This window comes from Mixophyes fleayi, chromosome 3 (genome assembly GCF_038048845.1).
Source record: "Mixophyes fleayi isolate aMixFle1 chromosome 3, aMixFle1.hap1, whole genome shotgun sequence".
Taxonomy (NCBI): domain Eukaryota; kingdom Metazoa; phylum Chordata; class Amphibia; order Anura; family Limnodynastidae; genus Mixophyes; species Mixophyes fleayi.
In genome coordinates, this window is record NC_134404.1 from 81,019,989 (window position 1) to 81,035,634 (window position 15,646).

A 15,646-nucleotide genomic window follows, 5' to 3' on the forward strand; every position below is an offset into this window, starting at 1 on the left:
TAGGTATTTAGCCTGTTGGGATTTCTTCCGTCAGTATTTACAACATTGGCTATTTTGATTGTTGCCATTTTCACAGTGGGAAATATGACTACCACCAAGGTTTTTAGTCGGTTTTACACAGACCAGATGGTTTTGTCTTGATTAACCCTTTCACACTCATGTCAGGTATGCCAGGGTGACAATAATCATCATGTCTGATCAGCGATATATTAATATGATATACTGTAAATGGAATAGAACACCAGAAATAAAATTACTTTATATCAAAATTCCATGAAAAGTTATATGTCCATACTTGAAGGAGATAAATGAGTAATATTGAGTAATTTACTGCACATCGGGTCTTCAAACTCAGTTTTTGCTGACTCAGAGCATCATTTCATCTATCTCCGTGGTTTCATAGGAAGTGAACAAACTCAAAACATTTAAAAGGTACACTTTTTTAATGCAACCCCCCAGAAAAACAAGTTTTAATTGTTAGCAAATGTATCATCAAGCCCTATAAGCTGCCCTGCTTGAACTTAAAGTGGGCATTATTATAGTGTAATTGTAAATAAATTGACATAATAATTAAAGGTCAACTTTACATTTTTTGAGAAATGTTAATATAACATGCCCTTTAACCTAACTAACGTTTTTACTAATACAAACCCCGAACTGTTATAATTTAAGTTCTAGGAACTTGTAATAACTTTACCTGTTTTAAAATTTCAAGCAGGTTTTCCTAAACAACAAATGAGGCTTGTATAACATAGTGTTACACCAACACCTGCTGTCACCACTAAATCATCCCCTAACAGCAGAGATTCACATTGACACATCTAGCTACCAAGTCCAAAAATCAATGACAGGTAAAACAGTGCAGTTCAATCTTTTCTGTCAATATATTGAAATAATAGCTTTAGAATTATTTCCACTTTAGACAGAACCAGTATTTAGAAAGTGAAAGCCAAATCTATTTATATTATTGCTACATACTATTTTTTTGTTAGCTTGACCTCATGATGCATTTATTAATATCTATGTTTCCATTATCAGGGCCAGTAATTTTGGCACAGGTAGGAGATTTGATGAAGGTCACATTTAAGAACAAGGCAAGCCGTCCATACAGTATGCAGGCCCATGGAGTAAGTTACACAAAAGACATGGAAGGTGCTGTCTACAAAACAGGCAACATTGCTGAAGGTGAGTGCAAAAGTTTTAAGTAAGGTTAAACATTGTTTTAAAATCGACCTTTTCAGTAAGTGTTGGCTCAAGCATTTGCGCATCTGCAATGACTGGTGTTACGTTAACTCTTACCACTCTGGGACAGGATATCCCGGACAGCCCTTTAACACTCCGCGATTTATAATTTTTCAGAAATTTGGGTGATACATGATTTTTGCGGTGGCAACTTTAGTAAATAATTCCCTCTGTTTCTTTCATATTTAAGCTTTGTTGTTATTGCATTATTTCAATTGAAAAGGAAGACATTATAAGGCTCTTTGTGCATTTAGATGTGCACATCTTCCCATTGAAAATCTGAGTTAAAATTACCCCAAAACTAGTCCTAAATGTTCAGCCTGGCAGCACTCAGAAAACCTTCTGTTCCCCTTACTATGGTGCCAGTCAACTCCCCTTTGACAACTTAAATATCCTTGCACAGCTACCATTTAGTGACACAAGTCATCGAACAGCTACATGAAATTTACGTGTCCACAAAACCACACAATCTTTATGTGTAATATCCTGACTTGCTTTTCATTTTCTAGACACTTCAAAGGAGAAAAATGGACACTCCCATGTGGCCCCAGGAGATACAGTAATATATGAGTGGGACGTACCAGACAGCGTTGGATCCACCACCCATGATCTAAACTGCTTGCCATGGCTTTACTACTCATCAGTTGATGTAGTCAGAGATACGAATTCTGGACTTGTGGGTCCTTTGTTAGTATGTAAGAGCTTATTTAACGACAAACAGGTAAATATAATTTTTTCTTATACCGTGAACGTGTAAATGTGACCCAGGTAACATTGAATATATCATTGAGAAAACAGGAAAAGCATGTTCATATTTTTGTGTCTGCATTAGTGCAATGAATGTTTGTTTTGTAGTGCAGTATGAATATAAGCATGCATATGCAGTGGTCAAAGTGGAAATTTAAAAGTGCTGGTATTGAAATCTAACTATGAAATGAATGGCTGAGTGCCACCTAGGCTCTCCTGAAGGTTTAGCGGTTTTGATAGAGTGAAATAAATTTTAGATGTTGTATGGTATAAAGCATATTAAATGATGCAAATCTATCCACCCTGCGTCGCCCACCTCTCCTATGTTAAATTATCTTTCCTCTGTGTCCCTCCACCTCTCCCTCCTGTCTCCCTTATAACTTCCATGTTACCCTTTATCTTTTCCTTATCTGTTTCCTTTCTCTGTTCCTATGTGCCTCTATCTTCATTGCAGGTATCCCCCTCTCTCTCTCTCTCTATCTGCTCTCCCCTGTGCCTTACATCCTGCTTCTCTTGCTCCTCCCTTACTCCTTGATCCTCTCTATCTATCCCTGTTCCTGCTCTGAATATTCCCTTTCTAGTGAATTCACTCATTTGACCCTTCATCACACTACTGCCCCTTCCATTCTTTACTTACCTTTCTATGACCTTATTTTCTTCTGTTTTCTTCTCTTCTTCTTCTGTCTTTTCTTCAGTGTACTGGCTCCTTCCTCTTTGTGCGGAGGGGGCAAGGAGGAGGCCAGCACCGGTTAAGTATTTACAAGGTCGGTGGACAAGTGTTCCACCGGCACTGGCTGCCTGTAAGAAGATGGGGCAAAGAAGTGCCGATATGTGGGCAGCACAGTGGCCTAGTGGTTAGCACTTCTGCCTCACAGCACTGAGGTCATGAGTTCAATTCCCGACCATGGCCTTATCTGTGTGGAGTTTGTATGTTCTCCCTGTATTTGCGTGGGTTTCCTTCGGGTGCTCCGGTTTCCTCCCACACTCCAAAAACATACTAGTAGGTTAATTGGCTGCTATCAAAAAATGACCCTAGTGTCTCCCTCTCTGTCTGTCTGTCTGTCTCCCTCTCTGTCTGTCTGGGAGCGTGTGTCTATATTAGGGAATTTAGACTGTAAGCTCCAATAGGGCAGGGACTGATGTGAATGAGTTCTCTGTACAGCGTTGCGGAATTAGTGGCGCTATATAAATAAATGATGATGATGATGATATACCGCCCCGCTTCAAGCACTGTGCATATGATTAAAATATAGCTATATTTTTATAGGTATATTTTAATGCAATGCTTTGTGCCTTCTTTTGATGGAGTATGTATGTGGCTGCACTCTGTAGGAACAGCAACTTGCCTCTTGAACTATATTACTCTGATGGAAGCCTGATTCTTTCTGATATGTTTAGACTAACAATCAATTTGCCATGACACGGAGCATGGCAGACAGAATACTCTTTTGTTGTACTATGCGCCATGATTTTTGCAAAAGAGAATGTGTTTGTGGTGATGTTTGCATATCAGAGATTTACATCAGTCAATAGGCGTTGGGCAGTGCAAAGGCATTATTTGTTGAGTACAAAGTAGACACATCACAATGTACCTCGTGATCAATCAAGTCATATATGAGACTAACTGTGTAGTCTCCCACTCCCTGGCACTCTGGGACTGAACCAATAAACATCATGGGCTAGCTCCATTTCCCAGACCTGTTATCCCAATATTTTTTTTTCCTTAAGCCTTTTATTGAGAGCATGGAAAGCTTGAAAGTGGAGTAATGCACACAAACCAGGTGTATAATTGTAACAGGAATCAATGTAAATTTTTGGATAAGGTACATTAGTGGGAGAGTGAGGGAGGTAAAATAGATGCCAGCATGTTAGCCAACAGATTTAAGGACTGGATCATAAGAGGCAGGTTCAGATTTAAAATTAAGCAGTGGTTGGTTGTGAAAGGAGGCCTTGGGAGCCCATATTTCTCAAATTGCTAGTAATATGTTCCATTTGGTACATGTGCCAAACACTGTTGTTCACCATCATAATAGGATGCTGAGGTTTCTTCCCCGAGACCTCAGACATGTTGCAACCCTCAAGATGTATCTGAGCAGTTTATGGTCATATTTAGGGAAGTCTGGGAGGGAGCAATATATATTGTGGATCATGTAGGATTGGATCACTAAAATAATACTGGAGGTAAGGGAAATAACTTCCTTAAAAATAGCTTAAGTTTGGGACAGCTCCACCAGATTTGCATAGAATACCCCGACTGACCACAGTTTCTCCAGCAGGCATCTGCTGTGTCTGGGAAGATACTGAAGAGCTTGGTTGGAATGCAGTACCATTGATAGAGAAATTTATAAGAGTTCTTACAATGATAAATGATTTCACAAACCCTTTGTGAATGTCAGCCCACTTCTCTGTGTCCAAGTGCTCGCCAAGGTCTGATTTCCACTTCACCTGATGTAGATCTTTCTCCTCATTAAAATAAGGCCCTTGGAGGAGTGGTTGTGGAGGCAGAGATTCTGTCTCATGGAGAGATCGGCTGAAGAGTGAAAAAGATGTATAACTTGCAGATACTGGGGAAACTGTCCCTTTGAGAATTCAAGTAAATCTTTTAAATTGGAAAACTAAGGGAATATGTCTATCCTAGGTAGGTTGCTCATGAAAAGTATTCCTTTGAACTACATTATGGGTATGTGTGACGAAAGGCTTGGTGGGACAGCAGGGTTGTCCCATAAGGGAATTACTGGGAAGGGAGATGGTAATAGTTTACAGATGGTCTCGCTACCATAAAAGTGCTATTGGATCCACTTAAGGGTTTTGGCAGTCTTTTTTGCCAAGACCACAATGAGTTGGCCCCAGGGTCCCCCCCCCCCCCCCCCGGATATATATAATAGAGCATAATATAAACCTGTGAGCGCTTACCTCTTATTCCTAATTCATCCTTTATTCACTGTCTGCAGGCGTTGTTCCGTCACTCCCTGTAGTGCTTCCGCGGCGCCCAGTAAGCTCCTTACTGAGGAGATATCGTGAGAGTATGAGATTTCCTCAGTAAGGAGATTACTGTGCGCCGCGGAAGTACTGCGCACCGTGGAAGTACTACAGCTAACAGCATACCATTTGCTGTTAGCTGCCTGCCATTGTTCTTGACCAGCTGACAGTCAGAGCCAGGAGCAGGGACGCCCCCGACCCGATGAATGCTGGCAGGTCCCCAGATGCCCGAGGCCCCTGGGCTCTAGCCCAGTTAGACCTCGGGTTAATCTGTCCCTTGTTGGCCCTGAACTGATGAAAGCTCTTTAAGGAAATCAGGACTAATAGATCCCTGGTGTTGAGTATAGAGTGATTGAGTTTGAGATTCCATATTATAAATAAGCTCTTTCTCTTATTTGTTTCTGGGGGCTGCAGTACTTATGAATTTAACTCTAATTGTAGCTTTGTGCATCTCCCAAACAGTTGGGTGTAGTCTATATCAGAAGATTCATTAATGGTGCAAACTCTGTAAGGGTATCCATCAGCTCCAGACAAGTAGAGGGACTAAGTGGTAGAGATTCATGTAGTCTCCAAGATCTTTATAATAATTTGTCAATATCTAGTTGATTCGAGACACCACAGTGATCAGTCCAGGTGAAGGGGTGCACATCAGCATCACAAATTTTTGTGGCAAGACAGGAGTCCAAAAATATGCAGAAGTAAACTCCATAATAATGGGAGCAAAGGTGCAATCCCTGTTAGAGCCATTTGCTACCTGACAAGAGTTTCAGAGAAAGTGCTCCATAAGCAGGGCAGTAAGTCTCTTAGCAAACCTAACTGTCTAGATTAGATGTGGAGAGGAAGTGGCAGTATTGGGCGACCTATCTAGCTCAGAATATATGATCATTTTAAAATTGCACCCAGGACCTGGAGACCTTGGTCATGCTTGTTGATGTGCTGCAAATATGTGACAAAAAAAGGATTTGACCAGAGCTGGGGCATAGCTTCGGTTTGGAGTGAATGGTATCTGACCCAGGGTGCCTATTACCATAATAAATCTACTATCTGGGTCTGCAAAGACATTGTGGGGCGATGAGAGCAAAATTATTATGGACTAGGATAGTAATATATCTATGTTTGGAGCTGTGGAGGCGTAGAAGGACTGTGAAGAGCTTCCTTAGGAGAGTTGGGTGGACAGACAAAAAAGAGTCTCTTGCAGGAGCACAGTAGCAGAGTAGGCTTTCTTAAGTGCTGCAAGGAGAATGGAACTTAGGGGTGTTAAAGGGACAGTAGTTTATTCAGCATAAGTGTAAGCAAGAGAAAAGAGATCAAGTCTTATGGACCTTAGAAGTAAAATATGTACAGTATGTCCAGGTCACAGTTGGCTGTAGAGGGGAAGGACACGTGGGTGGAAGAGAAGTGAACAAATGGGGTGCATAAGAGATGTGTTAAGTGGGGAGTAGGCTCACTGAGCCAGGAGATTGGGGAAACTCTGGGACACTCATAACTGGCACGACATTAGCAACTTGGCTAAAAGGAGGGATCAGTGTGCACAAGGAGCATGACAAATAGAGAGGAAGATAGGAGTAAGGGGCATGGAATGTATTGGGAGAGCTTGGTGGGATTTTTTGTAAGGGAATACTCAAAAGAGTTGGGCCTTCAACATCACTATGGAAACAAAACACCTGAGAATTTAATAACAGTCACATAGCCTAGAGCATCCGAAAAAAAGATGTAATAATAAGAACAATAGCCTTAAGTGCAAATAAACAGAAAATCATTGGTGCAAGATAAAGATACAGAATGAGTAAAGCCCCTGATGTAAAGTTTCAGTACAATCCACCAGTATTGCCACTTGAAGTTCCGATCCTTTACACTTACAAATGTGGTTAGTTAGTTTTAGGAAGTCTCCCTGGGAAGTTTAAAGTGATTATACTGATGGATTTTATTGAAATGTGATACTTAATGGATATCAAGTGAGTGTAATCACAGAGGAGTGTGTCATGGAGGACCATTTTGGTTTTTGGAGATTTACTTTGCTTCATTGTCAGAACTGGTAGTTCTTGTGATTTTTTTATGATTTTTTGAAGTTGCTACAAAATTACACTTTTGTATTTTGTGAGTGGAGAAGAATAATTTCCATTTCACCTTTGGAACTCTTGGCTGAATGTTTAAAAATAAATAAATAAATACACTGGTGATGGCCCCAAATAAAACATTCACTTTAGTCTGCACTGTCCCTCTTAACTTATTACACAGGGTAAACATTCATGTATATGATAAATTCCTACATGCTGGTTGCCTAAATGTTGATATCTGAAGATCCATCCACAGTATGTTAACTTGCCTAAAACTGCCTGTTATACTTTTGTATGCTAGTCCAATATTACTGTGTAAAGAGTATAGAATTATGTACAAATACAAACATCTTGTAGTAATTATTTATGCACTGTACTACTTATAACTCTTTTAACCTCAACCTTTCTTAATTTTATCTGGCTACACCCAGGTCACTTTTGCTAGTTCTTTATATGTGTAATTTGAAAATTGTAATATAGATATCTAACTGCTTTTGCAGAGAGGCGTAGCTCACAATTATTTCTTGATGCCTAATGTATTTGATGAAAATAAGAGCTGGTATCTGGAGGAGAACATTAAGCTATTTACGAACACCTCACACTCCGTGGACATCGAAGATCCAGATTTCCAGGAGTCCAATATGATGCACTGTAAGTGTCTTACAAAAAATTATCTTCAAGCATGACACTTTCTAAACTGTTTTTAGTGAATAGTAAATGAAAATTGGTGGACCGAGAAGAACTAACAACTTTCAGGCCTAGAAAGCTGTCTAAGCTTTTTGGCTTTTATTTAATAGCCCGGGTTTGGCATGAAATAAATATGCACTCCTCTCTCAATAACCTTCCTCTATGGAAACCTCCTGCATGAATTTAGCATGCATCACTGTTGTTTTTTCTTGTCTTATGTACTGTATGTAGCTATTAATGGATACATGTATGGAAATCAGCCCGGGTTGGATATGTGCGTAGGAGATTCAATCCGCTGGTCTATGCTGGGACTTGGCACAGAGGTTGACATGCACGGAATCCACTTCTCAGGAAACACAATTCAAGTCCGTGATGCCACAAGGGATGTAGCAAGTTTATTTCCACACATCTCATACTCTGTAATAATGAGACCTGACCATGAAGGTAAATTACAGAAAAGTAACATATTTTCATATGTTTTTATAAAAGTTGTGAAAATATATAGGACTTCATTGTTTTACTTATTGTACTAGAAATATCAAAACATTCATTTTTAGAGATGCTCAAATGGGCACAAATATTTTCTTGAAGCGTTTGGTTGAATTGGTACAAAAATTTTAAAATTTGTCAACGTTTCTCGAAGTTTAGATCCGTTTAAATAAAAAAATCAAGCTAGAGGAATCATGGCCTGACGTAGGACGTAATTCCCAGCTGCTCTTTCACTTTTAGACAAAATTCTTCCGACAACACTGCCTTTTGCGAAGTACAGCCTGTGGAATATCTCTTACATTCTTGCAATTAAAACCAAGGTGTATATTTACTTCTGCGCCTCTATTTTGCTTATAAGTTTTGGCTTTCAATCAGCAACCTGGAGATTACGCTTTGTGTCAAACACTCAGGACTGATAGACGGTACAGTTTAAGTATCCTATGTTACAGACAACGTTCTCTCTAGTTTGCATGCTGCAGAACAATGTATATTGGTGTATGGTGAGAGTTATCTCCTACCTGTGTTTCATCATTGGATTGCTGAGCTCCCTTTACTCTACTTAGCCTTAGCTCCTCAGACATAGTATGAGGCCTCTTTGTGCCTGTCTCCAATACATTCTTGGTTTGTTAAATGTCGCCCTTGCTCTCAAGCTACATGTTATAATGTTGGTTGACTACTGATATATGGAGACTTCTTTTGATTACACACAGTTTCTATGTTTTTTTGTTTAGAATGGTTTCAGGTTATGCGATTGCCTGGGATTGTTCTCAATATGCCACCCTTCTCTTGTGTTACCCTAAAGTATGTCCCCTTCAACTCACCCGTCCTTTTCCTGCCCCTATGCTAAACTTTGTCTTTGTTTTTCTTATCCAGCATCCATACTTTCTTGCTTCTTTATATATTCCCTCTCTACCACCTTTATTCTGTTTACCCTTCCTTGCTCTAACATTCCCTGCATCCTCTTTCCCCACCAGCAGTCTATTTTACCTCTTTACAATGGCCTGATAATTCTCTACTTTCAAGGAATATATCTCTTGAACAAGAAATTCCTTTTATAACTACTCCTAACCCAATCATTTAATATGCCCCTCAACTTAAAAAGTTTTATTCTCAGTACTCAGAAAAGGTCATTTAGTCTTCTTCCTGGAGACCACTTTTTCACCTCTCATCCAACGCCATGGGAAAATGTTTTCCCAGGCTTATTATTCCTTGGCTAGCTCCAAACATAAAGTTAAGGCTATTGTAACCCATAACAAGCTTTCCTTTTGCCCTAGCCATACACAGTCACACCCAGACTTTAGGCTCATTATAGTGATGGGCACTTTATGCCAACTTGCTGTTATATGGTTTGTTTCTATACTCCTAATTTTAGGAACAGTTCTTTCTTTTATACCATTTTTTAAACTTATAACAAGCATGCCCAGGGGCGTCTCATCTTTGGAGATTTCAAGATGATCCTAGATCCCAGACTAGACAGATTTCATCCACCTTCAGGACTCCAGGTAATCCTCATGTCTAACGTGGATAAGGCTATTGAAGACTATATGCTATCATGTAATATGCCCAAACTCTCATTTGACATAGCTACCTTTCTAAATGCTTTCATAATAGATGTAGATAGACTACTTTGTGATTCATGAAATAGGACTTTATTGCCAGACCCAAATGGATTGCCTGCTCTCTATTAAAAAAAATTGTGAAGTCCCCATTCAAAAACAGACCACCCTATGCAACTAAAGGCAGTCTTCTGTGATGTCACCACTATGAGAGATAAATATCTCCAAGGAAGGCAAAGGCCCATTTATTTGTGGTAGTTATCACCCTATATCTCTAGTTAATGAAACCTTCAAAATTTATGGCTACTAGGTTTAATAACATCTTGTCTCCTCTTATTCACAACATATTAAGTTGGCTTTATGCCTGGGTAATAAACAGCAGATAATTTTAGAGGAACTATTGATATGATTCTGAAATAAACAGATGCAATTTCTATCATTAATCTTTCCCTAGATGCTGAAAAAGCATTTGATCACATTGACTTGTCCTTAATGATGAGGGCTATATGGTTTATGGGTTTCATGACAAATTTCTCACACTGTTCAGCTCTGCTTCATAACCCCTCAGCCTCTCTCCTGGTGAACAGACGTATTTCCTCCCCTTACGTCACCAAGAATGATACTGGGCAGGAGTTTCCCATCTCACCCCTAATTTTCTCACTAATCCCCGATCCACTGGCCCGCAAGATAAGATCAGACCTGCATGTCTATGATATTAAGGTTGGCTCCCGATTCCATAAAATAACTTTGTTTGTGTATAACATTCTTCTCTCAGTTTTAACTAGGTGATCTCTCTCCCAAATATGTTACATTTGAGAGAGCACAAAACTGTTATATCTCATTAAAAATCAATGCAGCCAAGTCAGAAATTATTATCAATTTCTTCACCAAATATCTTGGGGTCTGTATAACCAAAACCTTTGACACCCTTATCAAATCAACTATCCCATCCTCTTATCATATATTAAGAGGAATCTGGACTTGTGGACTAAAATGATTTTCTCCTGGATTGGAGAATTTGCTCCATTATGATGAAAATATTAATGAGGCTACTGTATCTTTTTAAATCCTGCCAATATGATTTTTCCCCAGCCAATTTTTCCTTACCCCAGAAATTGATTCTGTGATTTGTTTTGGCTGGGAAATACTGTTGCTTTCAAGACAAAACTTTATAAAGGCCTGCCAAGGCAGGTGAATTTAATATCCACAATTTTTACAAGTATTATTTCATGGCCCATCTGACACAAACTGGGTAATTGGACTCTTCTCTATGCCCTCCTCTGGCAGCATTCCATTTTATGTCCTCCCTCATCTCATGCTCATTATTTAATTCAATTTTTTTGACCAATTGGACCCGCTGTTGTAAGATCAGCTATTTGGCTCGTATTCCCTCCCCGTCGATACTATTGTGGGCTAATATGGCTTTTCTCATGGACCCTTCTTAAATATAGCCATGATTTGGTCTAAAGCCAAGTTTAGATTTTTAAATCACTTTGTGAAATTAGGCTCTTTACCATCCTTTGCAGACCTTCAGCACATCAAATTTCTAGAAGTTAGTTCCACCAGTATCTGTAGAAAAGGCATTTCTACCTCTCAAAAGGTTCATCTGATGAGCACAAGTGGGATAGTGACCTGGGACAGACACTTTGGTTCAGAGGAGAGGGTCACCATCTTTTAAACTCCTTCAGTGCTAGGGCAATGTCCTTGATTCATGCATTCACTCAAACCTAACACACCCTAATCCAGGTGAGCCACACAACTAAATCTGCCCCAAATTTGGACTGTCCTTCAAACACAGAAACAAAAGTAGGAAGGTAAGCTTCCAACAACCAATAATAACAGAGTTTGATAGCGGCTATTATTTATTGTATGTGGTGGGTTATTATGCTTTCAAGTGTGGCCATTGGTCTATTATAATGTGTAGGGATCACTGTTGCATTTAGTTTGTGTTGAGTACCTTTGGCTATAAAGTGGCAATGTTAATTGTTGTTAGGAGAGGCTGCAACAAACCAAGTCGCGGACCATTCTTTTGATAAGAAGACGAGGGGAGATTCTTAACTCAGATGGAGCTATTCTAGGGGCAGAATAGACAAGATTCTTACCTGAGTCCCCCTTGTTTTTTCTGCCTCTCCACTAATCAATGAAGTGATATCATTATTTGTAGGGGGATCACAGCATGAAACACATTACCTGCGTTGACCCCTACAGTGAATGTCAGCCTGAACCAATACCTCAGTTCACACTGTCTCTTATAATGTTGTTGAGACAGAGCTTGCAGGAGGTAATGGGGATGATTTGTGCCATACTGTGCCCCTGAAAAAGGGTGACATCTGTACATGAGAAATGTATGTATTTATTATTGTGCTTGAACACTACATTGCCAGGCATCATAGCAAAACTTGGGTTTGGGCAGTGGCAAAGCAGTTTGTCCTCCTGCGGCTCCTGATCTGCTCTCCTGAGCATGCGGTTCCCAGCGCTTGCTCTCTCATGACAGTAGGTGCAGACCATGGCGGAACTATCACTACTGGAGGGATTTGTTTGTTTGGAACATTAAGCTGCTGTTGCAGAAAGAAATAATTTCATCAACATACAATGACGTGAGAAAGTAGGGGATGAATAAACACAGGTATACAAGTGTTTTTATATTTAATCATTTTAGAATAAACATGTAACTCACGTTGAATATAAACTTTAATTTTTTTTCTCAGGTGTCTTTGATGTGGAGTGTATGACCACAGACCATTACACAGGAGGAATGAGACAGAAATACAGAGTTAATTCATGTACTAAGCAGAAGCCTGGCTTTGAGTTTTCCCATACACGCACCTATTACATTGCAGCTGAAGAATTAGAATGGGACTATTCTCCAAGCCGCTCCTGGGAGCATGAGAGACACTCCTACCATGATGTCAGGTAATGATGCTAATAATATGCCAGTTATCTATATATGTGCTCTGTTTACCCAAAAAACAGACAAAAAATATTAGTTGATAATTTATACTTAAAATGTTTGACAACAAAAAGGCTTTGTAACCTATCCTCTAATAAACAACAAATTAAAGTGCAAAGTACATGTACTTGGTAGATATGAGTGAGGTTTCTGCAGAATTGAACACAAATTGAAATACGTGGAACTAACTGTTTTCCAGAGGCCGTAAGTTTCAGTGATACAATGTTCGAAGTGCTCTTTTGCTTCATCATTCCACTGAATGGTATTCTGCACTGTATTTATAAATTCTGCATTCTACTGAATTAGTGAACAAGTAGAGCAGAGATGCTGAATGTGTCTATAAATTCTGCATTGTGGTGTATAAAGGTGAATTCTATGTTGTTCAGAAATGAGACTGGATCACATAGGAAACCAATTACTGCAGGTGGCTAGTGACTGCACACATTGTCAGATCCAAGTGCATTTTCTGCTAGGTCCAATAGACATTTAAATGATTATCTACAGTTATTTGTTTTGGGCCAATGTTGTATTATAATAATCTTTCCTTTATTTCCCCTAAGCCCTGGAGACGTATTTTTAAATAAAAGCCGAACATCCATTGGTTCAAAATATAGAAAGGCTGTATACCGGGAATATTCAGACAACACCTTTACAGAACGCAAGGCAAGAACAAAAGACCAAGAGCATTTGGGTATTCTAGGTAGGTAATCAGCAAGATATTTAAATGAGTTGATTCTCATATCCAGGTATGCTGTGCCTTATCCGGTTCTGCTAGGTTTAAATCCAGTGATATCTATGCTGAAACTGGTTGTGACTTGCTAATTGGGTATAGAGACATGGATAAGAGAAGCACAGTTCGCAAGTAATAACATTGAAAGCTTTTCTTAGTGTGTGCAACTCTGTGACCTTTATAAAAGCCTTAATGGTGGTTTTGTCTCTTTATATGGTCACATGGTTCTTCAGTAACCTATAATATAATTCTAATTTTAGTAGGCGGTACACTATTTTTTAAGATACAGAAGTTTCAATTTAGGAGATAACAAAAAATAACTTGCTTGTAGGAGCCACTCCTAAAATCGGGAATAATTACCAAACAGTAGAACAAATGCATCAGTAAGATCATCTAATTTTATTTGTGAATTGAATAACTATTTTACCAGACAGGATAGGAATTTCATGGCAATTTTTTCACAATGTGCATCCGCAAAAATGAAACATAAGCCATAGAACACAATTCACATTCGCACGTAAATGGCACTACGGACAGACTACGATTTGAAGGGCGGAACGGGAAGGGGAAGCGGTATATGCACATAGTCTATGTGCAGTAAGGGCGTGCCAAGGTTGAGCTGACGCAGCAGTGTCTGATTTATGCTTTGGGCATCTCTAAGGTACATGTTTTTCAATCGTATCCCTTGCACCAGCTACAGGACAGGTGTAAGTGCAGAGTGATAGTGATGACGGTCGCATATGTATGCTAGAACATGTGTTTGCAATCAAGAACAACTGTAAAAATACATTTATCTACAGTAGACTTTAATAACATAATGATATATGTACTTCATGGAGAAATTTTTTGGGAAAAAAATAAAATATGTTTATTCTGTAATGACTATTATTAACAGCTGACAATAACTGAATACTTTTTTTTCTGTGCGTTATGCTGGGACTTTTTCCCCCACATATATATTGTGCTTATACTGCTGTGTATTGTGTCTGTTTCAATACGGTAAGTGCCGCATATACAGAGCGTACCTATACCCGTATTCAACAAGAGACGTTGAATAAGGGTAGTTGAATACAGACGTGGGTATAACTAAATTATGTGCCTTTTTTTAAAAAAAAACAACGCACATTACGTTGGTTTTCCTTGCCTTAATGAATCGGGTCCGATATATGGATACAATGTATAAAAATAGAGGATCGCCATAGTGTAGCATAGTTTAAGGGTTGAGGTAGTCTTCCTCTGCCATTTGCACATAGACATTGCTCCAAGTTGCAAGTCCCAGCATTAAGGGTATATATAAATTGTTTAATTGACTAAGTATATTTCCTTAACCCCTTGTTGACAGTAGCCAATTCATGTAATAGTAATCAGGAAAATCACAGTATGCGTGTATTTATTTGTAACTTTTAATATAACCATTAACATTGGGTAAAAATACTTATTTAGAAATACAAATAAATAAGAATAAACTTATATGAATTAATTTAAAAGTTATATAAACTTGATCTAAACTGATGATATATGAACTTCCGTGGGCAGGAGCCTTCCTCACCAATGCCGCACTGGCACAATGTGCTGCCAGTGTATGTTCCCATGTCATAAAAATGAGATTTTATTTTGCAGAACAAGATATTTAAGTGATTAAGAAAGCTTGAAGATTGTCCATGTATGACGTTCTTGATTTTGTGGTGTGCAATAGGGTTTTTTAGTTTTGAAAATATAAAGATTTATCATAATGAGGATGATTCAAAGTTCCTGGCAGCTGTTGGCTTTAAGTGGTTACTTTGACCCGGCTGCGACTAATATGGGTTGCATTGTACTAAAGAACCACAAAACTGACATTTTAGTAGCGAATGAAAAAAAACTTATTATAAGTATCTTGAATCCATAGGTATAAATCAATGACAGTATGTACAGTGCTTGAATTACATGTAAAAAAAAAAAGATACTTTTTTTTTATATGCATGGCTACATAAATTCATAGCAACTTATTTCTATGATTTTCATGCTGGTATTCTAGCAAATTATACAATCTTTTGTCATGAAACCATTCTTGTTTTTGAATTTGCTCTGAAAGTAGTACTTTAAAAAATGTTTGTGTGAAGTATAATCCAACCTATTGGAGTCATAGTAGAAAGCAATGATCACATGGCATACCCATAATGTGTCCCTTTTGTTATGTAACTTCAGTGAGGGGTGATTTGTCCAGGGC

General features: G+C 38.8%; 1 protein-coding gene across 1 annotated transcript in view; it reads left to right on the plus strand.

Moving 5' to 3' along the window:
* CP (ceruloplasmin) overlaps positions 1-15,646 on the plus strand; it is a 60,079-nt gene that overhangs the window by 29,351 nt on the left and 15,082 nt on the right. The window contains exons 9-14 of the mRNA XM_075201896.1: positions 1,039-1,185; positions 1,752-1,963; positions 7,526-7,676; positions 7,944-8,156; positions 12,466-12,670; positions 13,268-13,407. Coding sequence (XP_075057997.1) covers positions 1,039-1,185; positions 1,752-1,963; positions 7,526-7,676; positions 7,944-8,156; positions 12,466-12,670; positions 13,268-13,407 — 1,068 coding nt within the window. The remainder of the gene's footprint in view (positions 1-1,038; positions 1,186-1,751; positions 1,964-7,525; positions 7,677-7,943; positions 8,157-12,465; positions 12,671-13,267; positions 13,408-15,646) is intronic.